Raw genomic sequence first — 22,462 nt, 5'->3', positions numbered from 1 at the left:
AAAAAAAAAAAAAAAATTTACTTTTCTGCATTTAGTACTGTTTATCTCAACACTCAGTTTCTTTTTTAGAGGATAATTTACTGACTGGTGTCTTTTATTTATTTATTCAACCATCCACAACAATGAGGAGACAAGTAGCCTGTGGATGGCATACTCAGAAAGCTATCACAAGCTTTTCCAGAAATTGTTGTCCAGAATTTAAAACTCACCAATATTCCATTACCATTTGTTTCAGCCTTGTTTCGAGACGGATAAACAATGATGATCGCTCAAAGTCCTGCTTATCATGTGCTGGCTCTATAAAGTTTGCTTCAAGAATTCCTGTGATATGTACATTCAAGGAATAAGGAACTGAATGCTCAGGAGCATCTACATTGAGATCACAGATTAACAGAATCATACCAATAACACCATTCCCCTTCGATGAACCATCAGCGGTGACTTTCCAGAACGGCTGAAACATGATTAACAAACTCACTGCATTAGCAAACTAATTATAAATTCACTGACCTGCAGTTACAAAATGCGGGTCACTGTTATCCTTTTCCATCTTGGACTTCCATAAACAGATTCAGTCTTTGTAGTAAATATGGTAATTAACAAAGTTCATAATGCTGTGCAACTGAAATTTAAATTCTGAATTTTCATGAATCAGAATGCATGCACTACTAATCACTTAGTACTAGCCTAAAGCTTCAAAACCTCGCATACATACCTGAACAATATTAATTTCCAGTGAAACAACAACTAACAAATAAAGAGAAAGCTTGCTTAAGCATTATCAAACATACCCTGATGAGGCGATTTTTGTGGTACACGTTGAACCCACTAACTGGAAGATCAGGTGCCTCTTTTGCAAATCCAATGGTTGTTTCAACTAGGACCTTTAACCACAAAATCAGATCTTCAAAACTCCTTATCTTTATATCTTTTCAAAATAATAAAATTTGCAATGTCATTTATTCCGACACTTAAAAGTAGAGGCTTCAAAACCTCAGGAGCACACATCTATTTATACATTGCATGGAAGAAGAGAGAAACAAGCAAGGATCAATGCATCTCTGAAGTCTGGACTATGAACCTTACCTCTTTTGACATGGTAGCTAGCTGAGGCCTATATGTAATCACTTTTGCATGTATCAAGTCATCTTGAATATTATATTGCTGTACAGGTTTCCCCCTTATAATGACTTGGAAGTTTGTGAATTTTCTGAGGTACAGAATGGAAGCATATGCCTGAGCAAAAGAATGACTATTATCATCTTAACCAACAAATGATGCTGAACAAAGAATAAGAATTTATTTTGATAAGTTTACCCTCAACGAATAGCGTAGACGATATGACACATGGTTTAGTAAGCCAGCTGTTTTTTTCTTTGACTTGGTCAAACTTCCATGGTTAGTTTCATCTCTCAACCGTATATCCTATGCCAAATATCAAAAAAGAGCAACAAATACTATCAGAGTCAACAAAAAAGATTAAATGCTTTCAATCTAGGGTCACAGTTACTCCCTCCAACCTTTGAAATTGAGATTACCATATCATTTTGAACATTATTCTGCTAATTTTGCAACCCAAGATCTAGCTAATATAGTATACCAATACACTCCCTCCAACCTTTTATAATTTAGATAACATACCTCATCATCATCATCAAAACTCAATTCATATATGCCTTCATCATTTAGCCACAAGTTGTATATGATTATTTTTGTTCCATGAGCTCCAATGTCCTCAAACTAGCAAAAGAATATAAAAAGTAAAGCATAAATAATCGTAAACTGTCTAGAGAGATCTTGAAAGTGAAGAAAAAAGAAAGGTCATTTGAAGGCTCTTAAATTGTTTTGGTTAAGCAGAGTGCACTGTATACATGATATTGTGGGTGAACAACTCAGCTGATGATATCATAGCATGTTGGATAAGTTGTGCAGGCACCAATAGGATGGCCTTAGAGTCGAACAGCTATCTCTGAAATAAGTAATTGCATACCACACTGGGCTCATTTAATGTATCAACCATAGTGGTTGAAGAACCACAGAAGCTGATGGCATCAAGACACATTGGACAATTTGGAGGCACTGACTTAGAAATGTTAGATATTAACAACTATTCCCTCAGAGGATATTCAAGTAACAGGATGATGAGCATATGTGCTCCCTGCTATACCACAATGGATTGTTCCTGCCCATGTATCAGCATGAACTCTTTGTTCTAATATCTTAAGAAAACATGAGCCTGCATTGAATGGGTAACCAATTACGCATGAAGCAACATATCTCCCACGATCAATCTACAGAAGATGTAAACAGACCACTTCTAATTACTATCTAAGAGTAGATGCTCACTAAATTTCAACTGTAGTTGGTTTGATACATCAACCTCATGTTGGTGATGAATATAAAATGTGGAAAAAAGAAAACTCTCATTATAATTCCAATGAAAACAACTGTATAATATCTAAGCATCTAACTCAACAAACCTGTTGCAAGAGATCTTCCTTTGAACCAAAGGGCGACCATTTAAGGATTGTTTTCAAATTAGAAGACCAGTCATCCAGTGAGCTATAAATTATTGGTTCAACCCAATTTCCAGAGATGTCAAAATCAATCTGTAATTGAAATCAAACTGAAGTGTGAATTGAGGATACAGACTGATATTCAAAGTTTAAGAAGTGGCAAAGAAGCTTATTATTAATAAACAAAGAAATACCATTGGAACAATAACATCATCCTGCCCAGTTCTCCGTAGGAACGTATAAGATAACAATCCAATACTCTGGGTAGCTTTGCTAAAAGAAAGATGTAAGAGAAGAAAAAAAAAGTGTCAAAAAAAACTCAAAGTTATTCATATAGAAAACGTTAAAGAGTTGATTGCCTCAGGTACACTAGGGGTTTAGAAGAAAACAGAAACTTAAAGTACCTTCCACGAGTTGCACGACTGAAAACGATAGCATCAGCACCTAGTCTCATAGTACTTGTCTTGAATCCATTACCATCTGAAAACACATACACTTGTCACATTTCAAGGCGAACAATTACATAGAACTGTTCAGGACATGGATGACCCATAAATACAAAAGTGTTTATACTTTATAGTCATGAACTAAACCTAGAATGCATTAAGCATATTTTACCAAGAAGATAATCATGAGGACCTCTACACCATTGTATAACAAAATTATTTCTAGGTTTACATGATAGGGGTATCACTCTTGTGTTTCCGATCCATCTGACACTAGAGACCTGCTCATTCTATTAAAGCTGAAATGGTGTCAACCTACACTTCTACTCTACATCGTATTATATAGTCAAAAAATGCAGTTGGACGACATTCTCAGTCTAGATTCAAGAGAGCAAGGGTCTCGTTTTAGATTTGGCATTACCTCTCCAGCAGAAACAAAACAAATGCAAAAACCTAGCATGATATCACAATGGCTTGAACATAAATTTGAAAATAAACACACATCACATAATGTAAACGACAACAGAACTGTGAGCTACCAAACTAAGCTCGCAGCTAATGAAACAATAACTTCATTGTAATTACATTGCCCGATAGTCGTGTTCGACTTCTTTGTAGAATAACCCAAGCTCATGCATTTGCGCAGACCTTCCGGATTCATCCCAGCCCCATCATCTGCATAAAAACCCCAATTCTCATTTCAAATTCCCTCTCACTGTTAAACAAACCCCATTTCCATAAATAAAACCGCGGCAATCAGACCATACCTCGGAAAAGTAACGCCGGAGAGTTGTCTTTCTTCAGTTCAACCTTATCAACACTCACAAAAGTTGCCCCATTTTGTATCTAAATTAAAAACAAAAAATAATTAAAAAACTAGTTTCTAATTTGAGCAGTATAAACTCTATAGCAAAAGAAGCATGACATCATAAGGTAAAAGCCTAACCTCATCAACACCATTGTCCAACAGCTCAGCAATGGCTGCAAATTAAAGCTCATAAGCAAACAAATTAAACTAAAAATGAGTTGAAATTCGAAATTAAGAACCTTAATAAAGCAAAGAGCTTTAAACCTCCAAAAGCCCACTTATGCGAGGTGGCATTGGAATGAAGAAACTTGGGATGCACGCGCGCGTGCTCCAATTGGTCTTGGGCCAGAAACTGCTGCTTGGGCACAACATAGTCGCCGGCTTTCCAGAAGCTCCGGCAGGCTAGGGTTTGCTGCCCGACGGCCGGCGAGTGTTGCGGCGGGACTTTCTGAGTAGTGTTCGGCGTCGCAGCTGGGTTCTCGTCGTCGCTGCTGTCGAGCTCCACCACAGCGGCTGGATCTGGCTTCGGTTTCTGGGTCGACATTTCAGAAGGGTCCAGCTTCTGATCACAGTGACACGGCACGGTTCAGGTTCGGGGGTTATTTCTTAATTTTGAGTAAAACGCTGCGTTTTGGGTTGGTTTTTTTTTTTCGTAGTTTACACTTTACGGTAACGTTCACCGGTGGGAAGAATTATTTTTTAATAGAGTTGTTTTGTTTTTAAATCTTAAATGTTAATTTAACAGTGACTGACCATAAATTTATTGATCAGTGATTGGCGATGTGAACACTACTCTGTTAACGGGTTAGTAACATATGCTCACTCAGTCACTCGATAATATTTTAGACCGAAGTCCATGAGGGTATTCTAGTAAATTCAATCAAATGCAGCAAGCGTACGAAGTTAGAAACCCTACATACTTGTAATGGCAACAGACCGATGTGAGTTGGAACTCGGACGAATAAACAAAATTGTCAGTCAATTTAAAATGCAGGTGTTACTCTTTTAACTTCTTCATATGGATCGATATTTGATATCACTAGTATGCTAAGGAACATATCTTGAGAATCAATCCACTGAAACTTGATGGACAAGTAATTATAAGATGCTTGTTGTCATAGTCATCAATAGAAACTCCAGTCATAGTCATTGCTGACTCTCACTGTTTTGTATTTTCATACATCTCATGTCTGAAATAGATGCAGTCAACAACACAGTAAAACATGACAGTTGTAAAATAGTTTATCGTGAAACAATCTGGCATGTTATGTTGTTATACAATCGATACGAGTACATGCAAGTATGGTCATTATAAATAGCACTATAGTGCCTAGCTCTGAAGTCCCAAGCATTTGCCTTACAATCCTCGGTAGTCATTGATCCTGTGTAGTTTGGAGTATCTGCTAGAATGGCTGATGAGGCTGCTGGTTCATCACCAAGTAGAGTTCATGGCAAGAGACTATGGTGTATGGTGCCTGAACGTGCCCGGATTCACATGGCATTGACTGCTCTGCAGTTCAGTTATGCAGGGCAACATGTCATCCTCAGAACTGTGCTTAACATGGGTGTAAGCAAGCTTGTGTTTCCAGTTTACAGGAACATCATCGCGCTGCTTCTGCTCGGTCCCATTGCATACTTTCTAGAGAAGTATGGCATAGTTAAAGCCAAATTAGAAGAAAATTCTTCTTAAAATTTGTCATTGGTCTTGTCTGCATTGCTTAAAAAAGACCAAATCTTATTATATTTTTGAGCTCATCTATCTCTGCAATACTTGCTAAAATGTATCTACGTTGTCTATGCAGGAATGACAGACCACCACTAAAGTTTGGTCATGTTATGCAGTTTTTCCTCATGGGACTTCTTGGGTATAAATGTTCTAATACATCATTGAGATTACATCGAAAATTGATATCATTAGTAATCGATTAATCTGATTTTGCTTGCTGTTAGGATCACATGCAATCAAGGTTTGTACCTCTTTGGTTTGGAAAACACATCACCCACATTTGCTTCTGCAATAGAGAATGCAGTCCCTGCAATAACATTTTTCATGGCTGCACTATTCAGGCAAATATAGCTCATCAATCTTATTATCAATTTGTGCTAGATTGTTTGCCAATTCTGATCCTATTTGGAAGAATTAAAATGCTTTTCGTGATAATTCAAACACGATTTTGGCACTTCAAAATCTACTGCCAGACAAAACTCTTATCATTACCACATTTATCTTGCAGAATTGAACAGGTTCACTTAAATAGAAAAGACGGCAAAGCCAAGGTGCTTGGAACTCTGGCTTCTGTTGCTGGAGCCTTAGTCATAACCCTTTACAAAGGGCCAACAATTTATGGACCTCCAAGTGATTCACAATATTTAAACCAGTCACATTCTCGGTTATCATTACTTGGAGATGCCAAGGAGAAGAACTGGACTTTGGGATGCATATGTTTAATTGGTCATTGTCTGTGTTGGTCTAGCTGGATTGTGCTACAAGTACCTGTTTTGAAGAACTACCCAGCTCGCCTCTCTGTCTCCTCTTTTACTTGCTTCTTTGGCATTCTGCAGTGTTCTGCAATCGCGGGGATTGTAGAAAGAGAATCACAAGCTTGGCAGATCCATTCTGGTGGTGAAGTTTTCGCTATTCTCTACGCGGTTGGTGTGCAAATTATTAATACATGTATAATAATTCTGGATCAGCCATATCTTTTGACCACATTATAATGTGACAATTGGCTTAGATCAACTTTGATGATTCATGACCTTAATGATGTGATCTGAAATTATGATCCCTTTAGCAATTCATAGTATTACATGGAAGAATGTGAGAAAGTATCTATGTTGGTGGTTGCAGGGAGTGGTGGCTTCAGCAATGGCGTTCGCAATACAGATATGGGTGATCGAAAAAGGAGGACCAGTGTTCGTCTCAGTGTACCTGCCTCTACAGACTTTACTCGTAGCTCTAATGGCCTCGGTCATTTTGGGTGAACAATTCTACATGGGAGGGTAGGTTTCATTCTGCTAATAAACATAATATATTCTTGATTATTTTCTCTTAATTTGAAACTGATTGGTGCCTGTTTGTTACTGTCACTTCAGCATTATTGGAGCGGTATTGATTGTAGCTGGACTATACCTGGTGGTCTGGGGGAAAAATGAAGAGAGCAAGTTTGGCAAGGAAAGGGGTGAAATTCCCTCAATGCCTGCAGATGAAGGATCCTTTCTGTTTCAGTCATTACTCGCTTCCTCTTCCAAATAGTTCAAGCTCATGAAGGATTCTTGTTTTTGCTGTCTTTCATTTTGAATAAAACCACTCATGACCAGATGCATGTAAAACTTTCTGTTGTCTGGATACATGTTATGACTGATTGTTCAAGCATTGCTCCCTATATCTCAGTAGTTTAGTAAGCTAATAAAATGCTATCCTTATTGTTCAACAAAGTTTGCATGATTTAAAAGCCCATGGATCAAGTATTTGTAGCATATGTATCATATGTTACTATGGTTTTGATAAACATCTCTAATAAATTTGATCTTTGAGTGTGTAATATACTGATTTCTCATGAGTCATGCCCACATCAAAATAAATGTAGGCAACTTGTTAAAAATGTAATTTTTTATCTTTTCTTTATAAGGGTATGACATACTTTTTATGAGTTATGACTTTTTTTTTCTGATAAGTTTACCATTTTAGTACGAAGTCATACCTAATCATATGAATTTTAGATGTGATATCTATTAGATGAGACCACACAACCTGCACTCCAATAACCAAATGGCTACACAAACACATGACGAAAGAAATTCATCAAGAAATAATAGTTTCTCATTTTATAATTCTAGAAAAAAAAAGAAAAAAAGATACGGTATAAGGAAAAATGTGGCTTTATTAAACCCCAGAAAAACAAGAAAAGCAAACGAGACTCATATCCAGTAACCGGTTCCAGAAACACAAAAGATCCCAACTTCTGTTGACCCAAGTTTCCCAACTTCATTTCTCCTTCGACTAACTCCATTGCGCATCTGTAAGGTACCACTTTTCTCTACATCTCCTCTGTCTCTGTGATTTGTCTTGTAACTTCCTGTTTCAGATTTAGCTTCGTTCTTCGTGCGAAGCATTTTAGGTCGTAGGCGGATGAAGCTTTTCATAAATCTTTCGTTTGAGGTTGGAAAATGATGATCTTTAACATAGTGAAGAGGAACCCTTTAATCCTAATTAGCTTAAGACTTCCAAATTTGTGCTTTGCTTCCCAAATGACAGTTTTTTTGTTTTTTTTTTGTTTGAATTTCTTGTGTTTTGATATGTTGAGAAGTTTCTATGGTAGTACAGTAATAGTGTAATACACTAATACTAGCAGTTGAATTCGTGTTCCAAATTTATGTTCTGATATTATTGGAGAGTATGATTCACTATCTGCTGAAATATGGTGCTTGTTCCTATTTGGGACAAATATGATTCACTATTTCATTTTGGAAGGTCGTGGAGTAAGATCAGAATGGTCTGTTTCGATGAGACGGGTATTTTACTTGTCTGATTTGATGTGATTTCTTTGCAATGTTTGGCTTGTTCAATGCCTTGATCATAGCAGGGTCACGAAGCATTTCTTTTCATCTTTTGGAGAATGTAATTTGTTCTTTCTGTGCAGCACCAAAATTTATACCAGTTTGTGTATCACTCTCACTGAATATCTAATGTTTTTAAGTCAATTCAGCAGTTTCTGACTCTGGCAATGGAAGCAAATGGAGACTCTGAGCACCACATGATGATTGAAGGAAGTGCTTCACCGACTTTGCAAATTGACCCTAAAAGAGCTCGGTTTCCAAGCTGCATTGTGTGGACACCGCTTCCTGTTATATCATGGCTGGTTCCTTTTGTTGGCCATATTGGCATATGCAGAGAAGATGGCGTGATTTTGGACTTTGCAGGACCCAATTTTGTGTCTGTGGATGACTTTGCTTTTGGAGCACCAACTCGCTACATCCAAATAAGCAAAGAAAAGGTATAGACTGATTTTTATATCTGAACCATGGTTTTGGGTCCTGTGTAAATAACTTTCATAAAATTCTGTTACTGGCATTCCACCAGCTACCAACATTGCATGTTTCTTTGTTGGGTGAGTACTGATCAATGGGTAATGTTCTCATTTAATCAAACTGAAGAAGCATAAAGTTACTGAAACACTGCCTGTTGAGCAGGAAATCCGTTTGGTATAACTTGATTTGTGCAAAGATTGTGACTCATATGAGCTCAGATTATGTGTGATTGTTGCAAATATTTTGTGTATAAGAGCTGCTTTCTTAGTCCAGCTTTATTTTATTTTTCACAAGCTCATTGCTCTCTTCATTTTTCTCCTTAAAACTTTGACAAGCAGTGTTGTGCTATTCCCTGTCCATCTGAGCATGAAGCAGTGTTGCATGATGATCCTGGAAGAGACATATTGACATGGGATGATGCACTTCATAAGGGCACTCAAGAATTCCAACACCGGGCTTATAACCTTTTTACCTGCAATTGCCACTCCTTTGTAGCCAACAGCCTTAACAGGTTAGGCTTTCGTTCTGGTGGGTGGAATGTGGTGAACCTCGCAGCTCTCATCTTCCTTAAGGGTGACTGGGTAAGTGTAAGATCCATGGTGCGGACTTTTTTGCCGTTCTTAATAACATTCAGTTTTGGACTTGCAATAGGAGGTACAATCTTCCTAACTTACTTAGGATTCTTCATCGCCTTCCTTGTTGGCTGGTTTCTTCTTGGTACTTACTGTTTCAAGAACTTGATCCAGTTGTAGATAATGTTATTTGGTATGGTCATACAAATCTTCAGTTTAAGAAACCTTGTGATTCAGATATAGTATTGGCACTTGCCAACCTATTTGTAAAAGCCAAGTACTGAACTTCAGGGGTGTGTTTCCTCTAAAGAATGTATTTGATCTTAGAACTGAAGGTTCTCCCATCTTGCAGTCTATAGTTTTGTATTCACATTTCTGACAGATGTAGAGGTTTACTAGAGTAATTTATGTAGCTTTAATGGTGAATCTGATTTCTTAGAGTAATTTTTCTTTTTCTTTTACATGATTAGACTAATGACATGTTTATTCACCGTGAACGGATTGAAAAGAAATACTAGCCAACTCAAATAATGAAGTTCCACTATGTTCCCATCTTAATCAGTTGCTCTCTCCTCCTTCAGAATTGTATGAGGCTAGGGGCTGTCACGGATCTATAAATTCTTTGTCTGTTGTACCACTCAAAATTTCATTAGCAATTGGCAAGTCTCCAACAAGCTTCAAATTTTGATAGCTAGCATAGCATGTTCATCTGTCTTCCACCAAACATTGTAGAACATATGGTCAATGTATTATCGATCAAGCATGGGAGCATAAATTTTCAAATCCGGGATGCAGCTCAATTGGTAAATGCTCTTGGTTCAAATGTAGATTTTTTTTTTTTGAAAAGAACTAAATATATATGAGATCAAGTATTAAAATATCAGATTGGGGATGTAGCACAATTGGTAGAGCGATGACAATGCACGACATAGATCTTTTTCTTTTTTTTTAGGGAAAATGGAGTCGAGCTCCTTTGATTTCAAATCACATGACTGTACTAGATCAAACTAGGAGAGTGTCCAAGAACAAACTCCATATTACAATGCGATGCACATATTAATGTCTACAATTCCAAAAGAAAACTATTAAAAACTACTAAGAAGACTAATGTTCAAATGAACTTATTAAAGCCTAGAAAGCATGTAACCTACCTCACTCAACCATAGTACCCCAGCTTCATGCATCAAGACCTAGGACCATTTCGGTGTACCTTTCTAGACACGAAGGGGGGTATGCTCTATAGTCAAGTGAAGTAGGGATCTGTCCCAGCAAGGGCTCGGAACTACTCGCCACCGGTTTCTTCATTAGAAAGAGGATCATGTATGACAGAGTCTTCCATGGAGCTCGATGACTCACCAGTAAACAGCTGCTTCTTGTTCTTGTTTCCTCGAGGTCTACCTCTCTTCTTTGGGGATTTCCCCGTCTTCTTTATCCCTAGCACCCCACTTACAGCCATGGAGAAACCAAGATCTTCCAGGTTTAGGTCCAGTGGCACCATAGCCAGCGAGAGCTTCAATCTCTTCCCGCTCTTAGCTTCCTCTTCCTCTCGTTCGCGGATGACGCCCGTAACCTTAGCCGGGGAGGGATACAGAGCCACTTCCCTTATCTGAACCAGTCTCTTCTCTCTAAACAGTGTCGGCAAATTCGGCACCACTAGGGCAGCATGAGTGTTTGCCCTAAAAACCATGGGAAGAGCCGCCGGTGCTGCAACTGGTCCAAGCAGAGCTCCGGTCCCTTCTTCAGCTTCTTGGGCGTTAGGGCAAGGCAATCCACTACAGGCCTTTCATCCCTGTACTGCACCCTAATCCCATCCTCCAGTGACACGCACAGTCTCCTATCCATCCTTACTTGGCTGTTTAGAGGAAGCGTGACGCGCACGTGAGTAGATCCCCTCCTCAGTCCCGCCTGGTCGACATTGAGGACAGGTCCGATGGTCTCCCCTACCAGCCGGAGAGTGGCCTTAGTGGTGAGTGTCGCCGGAGAGTGGCCTCAGTGGTGAGTGTCGCCGGAGAGTCACATACCTCCACCCAAATCCAAAAGAAATCGAGCGGCACCACCATGATATCGGAAAAGTCGTCGTAATCATTCAACAAGATCATGGACCTCATTTCTTCACCCGGCCAAGATCACGTTGATTGTTGAACGTGAACAAAAAACGATCCCCACACTGTTGCACCTCCACCGGCACAGATAGTCTCCACATCGCTCGGACGATGCTTCGAAAGGAATTAAATTGCACCGCACGGGCGGAGTTCAGTTTACCCACCAGATAAAACCTTTGAGCGACGAAACCCTTTCCCGGACCTTTTAGGTTTTTGAGATCCACAGGTTCATCCTCTTGATGAAGAAAGAGCTTTGAGATCAAGCGAGCGGTCATGGATACCGAGATCACACCGCACAGCTTGTTATCTCTCACCAAAACCCTAACCCTAGCCGCCTTAGAGAAAGAGAGAGAGCAGAGGCAAGCCGCGGTATTTTTTTTGCATGACATAGATCTTGGTTCTACTCCTTGTGTCTCCAATGAATATATTTTTTAAAATTTATTCAAAACTTTCTCGTGTTAGTAATAATAATAGCAATATATATGAGATCAAGTATAAAAAAAACAATATATTGGGGATGTAGCTCAATTGGTAGAGCGATGATGATGCATGATATAGATCTTGGTTCGACTCCTTGCGTCTCCAACAAATTTTTTTTTAATTTATTCAAATCTTTCTCGTGTTAGTAATAATAATAGCTAATTATATGAGATCAAGTATTAAAACTGACATATCGGGGATGTAGCTCAATTGGTAGAGCGATGACAATGCATGACATAGATCTTGGTTCGACTCCTTGCATCTCCAATGTTATTTTTTTAATTATTCAAAATCTTTCTCGTGTTAGTAATAATAAATGCTATATATATATATATATATTTTTGGTTCGACAATGAACCTTTATTTATTTTATTTAAATATCGGGGATGTAGCTTAATTGGTAGAGCAATGACAAATTGACAATGCTTGTGATAGATCTTGGTTTGAATCCTTTGAATCTTTTTTTTAATTTATTACTAAATATAAATTGTTGTACTGTAGAGACAATGAGAGATAATAAAAAGAATAGAGAACTGTGCATGTGTATTATTCATTGATACATGGAATAGAGAACTGTGCATCTTTCAGGTGTTGTACAAGGAAAATAATCCTCTAGAATCTTAGTAACCTATCACTATATGGAATCGTAATTCCTCTTTTGACTAGCATTAGACCAAGGTATAGTATACACACGGTGAATATTCTAGAACATTCCCCTTCATGAGGATCAGATAACACATTATTTGGTGTTTCGGCATAAGAGACGATGACAGTTGTCTGGTCACATGACCGCTCATATGAGGCAACACTGTATGCACCATTCGGCATGTAGATGCGCGGTACAAGGGGGAGTGTTCTAGAATATTCATCATGTGTGTGCCTTGGTCTAATGCTAGTCAAAGGATGAATTATGATTCCATGTAGTGATAGGTTACCAAGATTATGCTAAAAGGATTATGTTTCCTTGTACAACACCTGAAAGATGTTATGTAATTTCCTATATAAATTGCTCCTATCAATAAATAAGACACACAATTCTTTATTCTCTTTGATATCTCTCGTTGTCTTTACAGTTTTCTCTACAACACGTTATCAACAGCTCTTGAGCTGATTACCGGAGATGGTCGACAATGGAGTCGAGGGGGTCTGATGCATTTTCGGAAAAAATAGGGTTTAGGGTATTATTTGAGGTGATGGGGTTATCAGCTCAAGAGCTACTGATAACGTGTTATAGAGAAAATTATAGAGACAATAAGAGATAGCAAAGAAAATAGAGAACCGTATGTGTCTTATTTATTGATAGTAACCATTTATATATAGGGAATTACATAACACCTTTTAGGCGTTGTATAAGGAAACATAATCCTCTAGAATCTTTGTAACCTATCACTACATGAAATCGTAATTTCTCATTTGACTAGCATTAGACCAAAACACACACATGGTGAATATTTTAAAACATAAATAACAATAATTAATTGTTTATATACAAATGGTGTTTTTTTTTTTTTTAAAGGGATATATACAAATGGTGTATTTGGGTCAAATCCTTTCTTCACCATCTAAATGGCATGGATTTACCAATAACAATCAAAATTACATCATACTCAAGTAAACTAAAAAAAAAAGAAAAAAGTAAAACTCAACCATCATCTAAATAAGGAAAAATAGTCCAAACAGTGTCTCACCTTTTGAAGAAGCAAAACTTTGGTATCTCACATTCAAAAAAACTTCAAAACAGTATTTCACGTTCTTATCTCGACCAAAGTTTGGTATATACAACCATTAACTCCGTTAAAAGAACTGACAACAGACATTTTTATTCATGAAATGACCAATATACCCTTGAGTTTTTGTTTTTGTTATTCTTTTTATATAATAAAAGAGAAATTCGTCATAACGGTGTCTCATATTTTCTTCCTTATAAATTTTGGTAAGTGGGATAACGGTACCATGGATTTTTTTCCTTAAAAATTGCCCCCTACCAACCCCCGTAACGTTATAAGCAAGAAAATATGAGGTACATTTATGACAAATTTCTCTTTTTATTATATAAAATAAATAACAAAAATAAAAATTCAAAGGTAAATTGGTCATTTTATGAATAAAAATGGTTGTCGTCAGTCTTTTTAACGGAGCTAATGGTTCTAGATACCAAACTTCGGTCGAGGTACGAACGAATGATACTGTTTTGAAGTTTTCTGAAGATGAGATACCAAAGCTTTTCTTATTCAAAATGTGAGACACTGTTTGAATAATTTTCTCTCTAAATAAATTCCATAGGGTTACTACACTAAGACCCATGTATCTTACCGTGCGCTAAACCGCACCAAGTCCAGAACAACAAAGCACACCAATCAACAGCTGCGATCTGTACAGCTTCTCGTACGTTGCATGGGAATCTCCTATCTTCGAGCCTCCTGGCAATATCGTAATATATGAGAATTCCAAGGGCGTTTTAAACAATCACGCTTCTCATGTATAAAACAGAGTTGAGATATCAGAAAGCTCTGCGTTTTTGTGTTTCGCTTGGAATTTTGTGTTTGTTTTCTGCAAGAAAAATCGAGATATGGCAGCAGAGGAGGGACAAGTCGTCGGTGTTCACACTGTGGATGCATGGACCGAGTTGCTTCAGAAGGGAAACGACACCAAGAAACTGGTACAATTTTTAGTTTTTTTTTTATCACCGTGTGTTGAAAAGTTGGTAAACCTTTTGTTTTTGATTTCAGATTTGGTTGATGTTTGTGGTTTTGGGTCATTGGGTTGTGATATATGATGAATCTGAGTAATGGGTTGCGTTGGGTTTGTGATTGTTTGATCCTATTTGCGTGGTTTTGTCTAGATTTGTGGTTCATTCTTGATGCCATGTTATATGTTTATTGTTAGGTTGATCATTGATTCTATGCTTTTATTGGATATGGGATTCTGCTTTGCATTCTGATCATGACTGATTACTGTTGGAGAGCAATTGTTTTCCTTTGTTGATTTAGATTGAGGAAAATGGGCCTATTGACCAGAGAATTGTATAGAATCTATATGCAGCAGCATGTCTTTCTTTACTGTCGTTTTAATTACGGTCAAAAGTAGAGGTGAATAAATAGATAAACAATCCAAGGCAGGCCCTTTACTAGTTTACTATACAAGATTTGTTATTTGGAGCAGACAAACGGTCAAACGATATCTCTGTCCAGTTTCTCTTGTTCAAGGAATATCACAGCATATTTCAGAAGCTTTGTTGTACCTGTATGAGTTCTAGTTTAAAACGGATTGGCAAAGTGTTAGTTGTTATAAGGTATATTCTACAAACGGCATGGAGAATCTTAGGGATGTTTACTCTTGTTAGTCTCGCTACAAACCATCTCTTTTGTTTCATCCTAGCTACCAGCATCAACTGTTGCTTTCATGAATGTTTATATGATGGTGCTTCAGTGATTTGTACATTCGAAATTGAAATGTCATATGAAAGTCTTTGGACGGGTTTAAAAGACAATAATGATCCTAGGATAACATCTACATTTGAATTTCAGCATTTCAAAATATTAAATTTTTGGTAGTCTTCTGAAAAGTAAGCAGAGATGCTACTAGACTCTAATAGGTCATGGAGTTTTTTGAGATAAAATTATTCGAGGATGATGAGTGGGATGAAATATTGTTTATGAAAACATGAATCAATGAGAGGAATAAGATCTCACCATGCTTAATCAGTTTTTCTCATAGTGAATTTCTGTTGTTTCCTTCCACTTGCTCATTTACTGTGCTCTACCATTGATGCAGATGGTTGTTGATTTCACTGCTTCATGGTGTGGACCGTGCCGCATCATTGCACCATTTTTGTCAGAGCTGGCCAAGAAGCTTCCAAATGTCATCTTTGTAAAGATTGATGTGGATGAGTTGAAGGTAATCGAACAATAACTACTGTCTTTCTAAGATAAAATGTGTTTTAGAGACAGTAATTGTGCACTGTAAGATGATAACTGTAAGATAATGAAGCTCACTTTCACTTTAACTTCTTTGTAGTCTGTTGCTGAAGATTGGGCTGTAGAGGCAATGCCGACCTTCATGTTTCTGAAAGAAGGAAAGATTGTGGACAAAGTGGTGGGAGCAAAGAAAGAGGAACTGCAGCAGACTGTAGCAAAGCACGTAGCTACTGCTTCTGCTTGATTACCAAGATCTGAGTTATCTTATGCCTGTAGGGGGCCACAAAGCTTATGATCATTGCTATATGAATCTAGACTTTTATATTTAAACTTTTGGCTTGTACAAGTCTCGGGTGGTACTCGAGATCTTTTCGTATGAGTTTTTCATAAATACAGCTCCATCTTAGCTCTTTTCATGGTTTGAAAGAATTCTACTTGGTGAATGATATAATCTTTCTTATTTGTATGTGGAGGTTCTCTTTGAAGTGTCCATTTAGATATCAGGGAGTTTGAAATTAAATCGAAGGCAGCAATTTTTGAAGTTTTCACAGATTGTTAGCCTTTGCCTCAAAGTACCATACAGGTCAGTGATTAACTCCAACATTCAGTTTTCCAGTTTCAAGGATTGTAACATATGCCATCAGAAGGGAAGCACAGTAAATGAACACCTTCAAATTTTTTTTTTTCAGAAACTGCACAGTAAACAAATGGTCATACTAGGATCCGCTCCTAACATGAACCTAAGTACCTAATTGGGGTTATACTTGTTCCCCAACAATACATGAACAATACAATCAATCAACAGAAACACAGTTTTTGCTCTGCCCAACTGCTCATATCCCCGGTTAAAAGGCCGGGAACCAGAGCGCCGGAGCCCTAGGGCACCCAATTGTAGGACCCCAGGAACCTACAGCTCACCTACTCAACAGTAACTATTTTGCACAAGTCCATTAAGCTCACTTAAATTACAAACTACTTGCCTTTGGCTCCAAACACCCTTAATCAGAGCTACTAGACTTAATCAGAAGAAAAAACTATGACACTCCTCCTAACTAAAACACTATCTCGCTGTACGTTACCTCTTATTCTTCTTCTCTGCTTGATTCACTTGCTTGCTGTGGTATATAATTAAGTCATTAGGTGCAACAGTTATCATAGGTTCTCTACACTCTAACCCCTCCAATTGGGTTGTGCAGTTGTTGAAGTTGTGGGAGCACAAACTGCTTCAACTGAGAGGCGCTTCAACACCTTCGGACATGGATCTCCAAAGTTAGTGTTGGATATGGTCACTGCACATCTCTGCTTCCCTATGCACTTCTGTGAGAACGGAAGAGATGAAAAGAAAAGGCACAGTTAGGGAATAGTGTAAGGACATTAGCAGATCATGAAAACCAGATAGCAATGTTAAGTACCTTCTCTATTACAGAATATGATGTCGAAGCATGGCAACTTCCTTGCTGGTAAGTTCCACAGGTCCCGAAAGGCGTGCCAAAACTAGCGAATTTAATGGAAGAAATGGACTGGCCTGGATTACACCGCAAGTGAACCTTGGGGCTGTGGAAGTCTTGCACCTTTCCATAGCTTTCGATGTGCCAGTTCTTTATTGTTGGATGGTATTCAGCGACCTCAGCACAGACAGTGCTCACAGATCTCTTTACAATAGAAACTCTTGAAGGATCACCTCCAAGTTCCTCAAATATTACCAACAGATTTTGCGTTGGCTTTAACCAAGACCGAGGCACATGATAGCTGAAAATGAAAGTCACATGGAAGTTAAGGGAAGCCACTAGATGTGTATGCCTACTTGTATACTACAATCCTTGAGATGATATCTTTCTATATGGGTGTACTTACTATCGTTGTGTGGGTTGGCCACAACCTGTTTGACACTTTGTAGGTTTGAAACCTCCAGCATAACTGCACCCGTTGCAATCACCATTAGCAAATGCAGTCCAGTATCTTCCAACACTCTGCCCGTTAATCCATATCTGACCTTTTCCCATTCCCTCCATATCCAAAGCTAATGGCTCATCTCCTTCAGGTGCATCGAAAATACTCTGCAAAAGTGATATAGTTTTAATATTCCCCATCACCTGTAGTCCATTACAACATCAAGTTCCATAGTCCTTTGTCACGTACCTTATGCCAAGTCAATGGCTGCTGTTTTTGAGCAACTAATGATGCTTGCAGCCAATCAACAGAGGAAATACTATCTGGAGATACAAGGTTCATGGCTTCTCCTTTCAATCCAACCTGTAAAAGTAGTAGTGATAAGCGAAAATGTTTCTTTGAATCAGCACAAATATTCCCAAGCAAGATCACCTACCTGGTAGGTCCATTTCTGCCAAGACAAGTCCCATTTTCCCTGGTTTAGTCCATGAAGTGCAACTGGGCCAAGGATTCCTGTGTTATATGCCTCAAAGTGTCCACCCACATTCTTCAATAAAAAACAATAACAATTTTACGTCAGGCATTTAAGAAGATGAAGTACCGAGTTCAAAATGTCAGGTTTGTGTATTGAGGTAATCACATCTATGCCAAAAATTGTAAAGGTGGGAAAAGGTACTAACTGGCAATCCAACAGCAACACTGAGCAGTGCAATTTTGTTGGTTCCTGCACGTAGATTGACTTTGCCGGTATATGTGAATCTCCTACTCTCCCTTGTTCCAAAGGCAGAACCTGTTATTATATATATTTAACTGTTACATTCTTTTACTAATCAACTAGGATGATAAGAAGTTCAAGTAACATATCAAAACTGCACCTGAAAGCTGTCCATTAATGAAGATGTGCAAAGCATGACCGGTTGACTGAACAATAAGAGTTGGAAGTTCCCCTCCATGCAGGAAGGATTCAGATGAACCAATATCGACGCTGCAGGTACATTGGGAGAAGAATATTAGGCCCACATATTAGCTAATTGGCATAGGCCAACTAGAGCAGACTGCAACTTTTGAATGTTTAGAAGTCACTGCCAAGTCTAACATTCTGTAATTTTTGAAAAACTACCAAGAAAAAGGATAGACAGATTAACTGTGGAAAACTATTGAGATGTTAAAAGAGTTAGCCTGAGGAAATTCTCACCTAGTTATGTACCACAGGTAATCAGTAGTATCTCTTGTAACGTTTATCTGTTCCAACAGACCAGAAGCAGTCATCGTCGAGCTGTCATCTAGAGATGTAAGATCTTCATCATAAGTTTCCCACAACAGAGTCTCAACATTTGTTGGCAACATTTGCATTTGTGATGTTTGAACTCCAACCTAAGTATGAAGAACAAAAAATGTCAATTTCATCTCAAAGAGATTTTGAACCTTTCAGTGCTACAACAAAATGAAATGGAGGAAATGGAACAAGTATGGTCTCAAATTCATGCAAAGTAGCTCATGTTCTGAGATTCAAATTCAAACTTAATACCTTTGCAGTGTTGAAGACTACATTTCTGCAATCAGGAAGGATACTTATGGACCATGGAGGCAGGTTATAGTGCATGTTATTAAACATCACTCTTGCAGCTGACTTGGAATTGTGGTTCGAAAGAAATGCTGCACAATCTCCTGATTCTGAAGTATACACATGGGCCTGGAGATGCAAATAAAAAATACCTAGAGTTAAACAGGAATAACTGGTGGAACCACCTATGAGCTAGTTTAGGAATAGAAATTGAACCTGTTGAAAATCCCCCAGTGAAGTGATGATAGGATCAGCTGAAACTAAAGCCCGTTCGCACATCTTAATAGCCTTATGAAGCTCCTTCAGATGACCATACTTTGGCTGCCTGATTAAACCTGTCAGGTTAAATTTGAGCAGTTAGCTAGCTACATTCTCAAACACATATTGTGATTTCGCAGACATTAGTTTGCTTAGGAAAATACTAGTAAACTCATCATGTTGCAATTTTAGTCATTGTCATATCGATATAGACTGATCAGCAACTGAAAATCTGTACATGTAGTGATCATCAGATGCCTAAGAGAATGCAACCAGTCACTGATACAACAAGCAAAACCACACTAGGCCACTAGGTGTTGGTGTTCGGCACAATGTTTCAAGCTGAACTTTTGATGAACTCATTGGACAAGAGCACACAATTCTTGGTTCTCACCATATTCATCCAAGGGAGCATCATAGTCATAGCTGGTAGTGATGAAAGGTCCCCCTGCTGTGCGTCCAAAGTTGGTTCCTCCATGGTACTGTTTCAGTCAGAAACACAGGTATTCAGTATTTCAGTTTCAATATTAACTTCGCAAACTATCTGCAGCCTCAGAATATCATATAGAGAACACTGACCATGTAATAGTTAACAAATGATCCTCCTTTCTGTATGAATCTGGCCACAGCATATGCTAAATCCTGAACTGGTCGTTGGTGAATTGGACCTCCAAACTCCGTAAACCTTAATAGTTGTTGACAGAAAGAGTTAAATACTTATATTTTCAATTGCAGTAAGTTCACAAACTTGAGGTTCCAAGCAAACAATCAAACAAGCTGAACAAATTACCAGCCACTCCAGGCCTCTGTCCAAATGGTAGGCTTGTACGGTTTGTTAGGAGAGAAAGAATCACAGTAGAAACCATTACATGTGTTTATCTGTCACCAAAATGCATGAAACATTAATAAAGACCTCTTCCCATAGGTAAAATTAAACTCTTAAAACATTAGGAAAAGACCTTAGTCACTAAACTCTTTAAAACTCGAGGTCTATTCACTCTATTGCATGAGAGTTGACTAAAAAGGAAAATGTAAAACCAGTCAAGCCTAGATCTGCGGCAAGAAGAGTGTTAAATGCTCACCACTGGATCGGGCGCATCTTCTTCCTTGCACATCACCCATGGGACCCCAGTTCCCAACCCAACAGCCATCTCTGCTGCCCAGGTCATGTAATTATGTCCAGCAGCTCCAAACAACTTGCTCTGTACTCCGTACTCATTCTCAATCTGAACCCCAAAACACAAAAAGAGATAGAACAAACAAATCCTCAGTATAACTTTACTCGAAGTAGTCCACTTCACTTCTCTAGATCTGAACTAATAAGTTCTTTCTAGTTTCTACATATTTTTAAAAACAGTAAAAACCAAGAACATAAATTAACATATAACTATAAAATTAGAAAATATCTATTTACCCTACATTTACCTGTGATAGAATAATGGGGCCTCCCTGGGACTCGAATAATTTTTCACTCTTCATCAGTCCCACAATCTTCTCAGTAAACCCTTGCATTGCCCTCTGCAACACCACAAGTGAAGAAGCTCCGTAAATTCTCCATAGACAAGTCATGCAACATAATCAATGAAGACTGGAAATGATAAAAGGTATGTAAATAAAATTAACCTTGAAAGGCTCATTATCTGTTCTGAAACTGATGCCTGGAACATATTTCAGCCAAACAGGAAAACCCCTACAGTTAAGAAAGAACTGGTAGTTGAAAATCCGCAATTCTTCAACATGCAATTCAAGAAGAAAAGATAGATCCAGAATGAGGGGAAGTACCCAAAATTCCACTCAGCACAAACATAAGGCCCAATGCGAAGATGAGCATAGAGCCCTGCTTTCTGTACGGTCTTTAGGAATCTCACCAGATCATACCTCCCTTCAAAATTGTACTGAAACCCAACAAAACACAGCAAACATGCATGGTCAGAAAGTTAAAAGAAATTACAAACACAGTAAACCAAAGTAGCAATTGCTGAGAGAAAGTGAATAGTAGTAGTACATTGCCAGGAGAAGGTTCATGACCATTCCAGAACACATAGGTTTCAACCACATCAAGACCTCCATCTTTTGCCTTCTGTATCAGATCCTCCCACATCTAAAACACAAACCCCAATATATCTCCATTAAATCACAAAAAGGCCAGCAAAACAAAATTAGAAAGAACACATTTTGGTAAAGAATTTGCTAAAATTAAAGAACAATGAAATGTTCCCACAATGGGGAAAGACTGGGTACCTCAGGAGTGCTTCTGGGGTAGTGTATTGAACCAGAAATGAGGATTCTTCTCTGCCCATTAATCACAATAGCCTTCCTATCATAAGTCACAGTACACTGAACCAGCTGAAACCCCAAGAACCAAACCAAGCCCAAGAACAAGCACAGCTTGGAAACTGAGTTGCCTTCCATTTCTCTACTAACCAAAACAAAACACAACACAACTCAAAGCAGAGAACCACTACTGAAATGTGCAAAGAGAGAATGAGTTCAGTTCTGTGGAGCAGGAGCAACAAAGTCCATTACTTGTTTGGACACTCCACACTCCTCACAGCTTCTGAGTCTCTGAGCAGAGCTCTATAAGGTTCACACTTGTATATATATATATATATTATATGGTTAACTTTTTTAGAAGGAAAGAAGAAAAATAGAGGGTTAGTAACTTAGTATTTATTTTTTTGCATAACCTTTTTGGTTGGGAGTGGAGGTGTATTTATGACTTGTGCAAAGATAATAATATACGGACAGCATGAGACTCCATCACCACCACAACTCATAACTCTCGCATGTGTCGACGGTTGTCACTGCGTGGCTGCAACTGAAAGCTACGCATGGAGAGTGAGCTCCAACCTGTACAACAGTCGGAGAAGGTAAAAAGACG

General features: G+C 38.2%; 5 protein-coding genes across 5 annotated transcripts in view; 3 read left to right on the top strand and 2 right to left on the bottom strand.

The window, feature by feature from the left end:
* The window catches only part of LOC101303562 (MORC family CW-type zinc finger protein 4-like), a 5,788-nt gene extending 1,474 nt beyond the window's left edge, over nt 1-4,314 (bottom strand). The window contains exons 1-13 of the mRNA XM_004289058.1: nt 4,035-4,314; nt 3,909-3,943; nt 3,730-3,808; nt 3,548-3,637; nt 2,921-2,996; nt 2,711-2,789; nt 2,481-2,609; nt 1,642-1,740; nt 1,318-1,425; nt 1,087-1,236; nt 792-884; nt 403-454; nt 210-321 (exon numbers count right to left, since the gene is read on the bottom strand). Of these exons, the coding sequence (XP_004289106.1) occupies nt 210-321; nt 403-454; nt 792-884; nt 1,087-1,236; nt 1,318-1,425; nt 1,642-1,740; nt 2,481-2,609; nt 2,711-2,789; nt 2,921-2,996; nt 3,548-3,637; nt 3,730-3,808; nt 3,909-3,943; nt 4,035-4,314 (1,382 nt within the window). The remainder of the gene's footprint in view (nt 1-209; nt 322-402; nt 455-791; nt 885-1,086; nt 1,237-1,317; nt 1,426-1,641; nt 1,741-2,480; nt 2,610-2,710; nt 2,790-2,920; nt 2,997-3,547; nt 3,638-3,729; nt 3,809-3,908; nt 3,944-4,034) is intronic.
* An 864-nt stretch (nt 4,315-5,178) lies between these two features.
* LOC101303277 (auxin-induced protein 5NG4-like) lies at nt 5,179-7,062 on the top strand. The gene is made up of 6 exons (XM_004289057.1): nt 5,179-5,417; nt 5,573-5,635; nt 5,721-5,837; nt 6,005-6,419; nt 6,619-6,770; nt 6,864-7,062. Exons 1-6 carry the CDS (start codon nt 5,179-5,181, stop codon nt 7,021-7,023), a joined length of 1,146 nt encoding a protein of 381 aa, XP_004289105.1. The 3' UTR covers nt 7,024-7,062.
* Nucleotides 7,063-7,727: 665 nt separating this feature from the next.
* On the top strand, nt 7,728-9,778 carry LOC101310930 (protein RTE1-HOMOLOG-like). The gene is made up of 3 exons (XM_004287804.1): nt 7,728-7,794; nt 8,477-8,764; nt 9,137-9,778. Exons 2-3 carry the CDS (start codon nt 8,495-8,497, stop codon nt 9,548-9,550), a joined length of 684 nt encoding a protein of 227 aa, XP_004287852.1. The 5' UTR covers nt 7,728-7,794; nt 8,477-8,494; the 3' UTR covers nt 9,551-9,778.
* Nucleotides 9,779-14,470: 4,692 nt separating this feature from the next.
* LOC101310638 (thioredoxin H-type-like) lies at nt 14,471-16,331 on the top strand. Its single transcript, XM_004287803.1, has 3 exons — nt 14,471-14,611; nt 15,727-15,849; nt 15,970-16,331. The coding sequence occupies exons 1-3, from the start codon at nt 14,522-14,524 to the stop codon at nt 16,111-16,113; spliced, it is 357 nt and encodes a 118-aa protein (XP_004287851.1). The 5' UTR covers nt 14,471-14,521; the 3' UTR covers nt 16,114-16,331.
* Nucleotides 16,332-16,525: 194 nt separating this feature from the next.
* On the bottom strand, nt 16,526-22,152 carry LOC101310350 (beta-galactosidase 3-like). The gene is made up of 19 exons (XM_004287802.1): nt 21,823-22,152; nt 21,587-21,682; nt 21,364-21,476; nt 21,205-21,271; nt 21,007-21,099; nt 20,664-20,807; nt 20,372-20,460; nt 20,161-20,266; nt 19,976-20,063; nt 19,540-19,658; nt 19,288-19,452; nt 18,955-19,133; nt 18,635-18,744; nt 18,440-18,549; nt 18,196-18,306; nt 18,009-18,122; nt 17,724-17,926; nt 17,282-17,618; nt 16,526-17,186 (listed from the first exon to the last, which is right to left on the bottom strand). Exons 1-19 carry the CDS (start codon nt 21,991-21,993, stop codon nt 17,040-17,042), a joined length of 2,562 nt encoding a protein of 853 aa, XP_004287850.1. The 5' UTR covers nt 21,994-22,152; the 3' UTR covers nt 16,526-17,039.
* Nucleotides 22,153-22,462: the final 310 nt, after the last annotated feature.

This window comes from Fragaria vesca, linkage group LG1 (genome assembly GCF_000184155.1).
Source record: "Fragaria vesca subsp. vesca linkage group LG1, FraVesHawaii_1.0, whole genome shotgun sequence".
Taxonomy (NCBI): Eukaryota; Viridiplantae; Streptophyta; class Magnoliopsida; order Rosales; family Rosaceae; genus Fragaria; species Fragaria vesca.
This window is presented reverse-complemented; position numbering and strand designations above follow the sequence as displayed.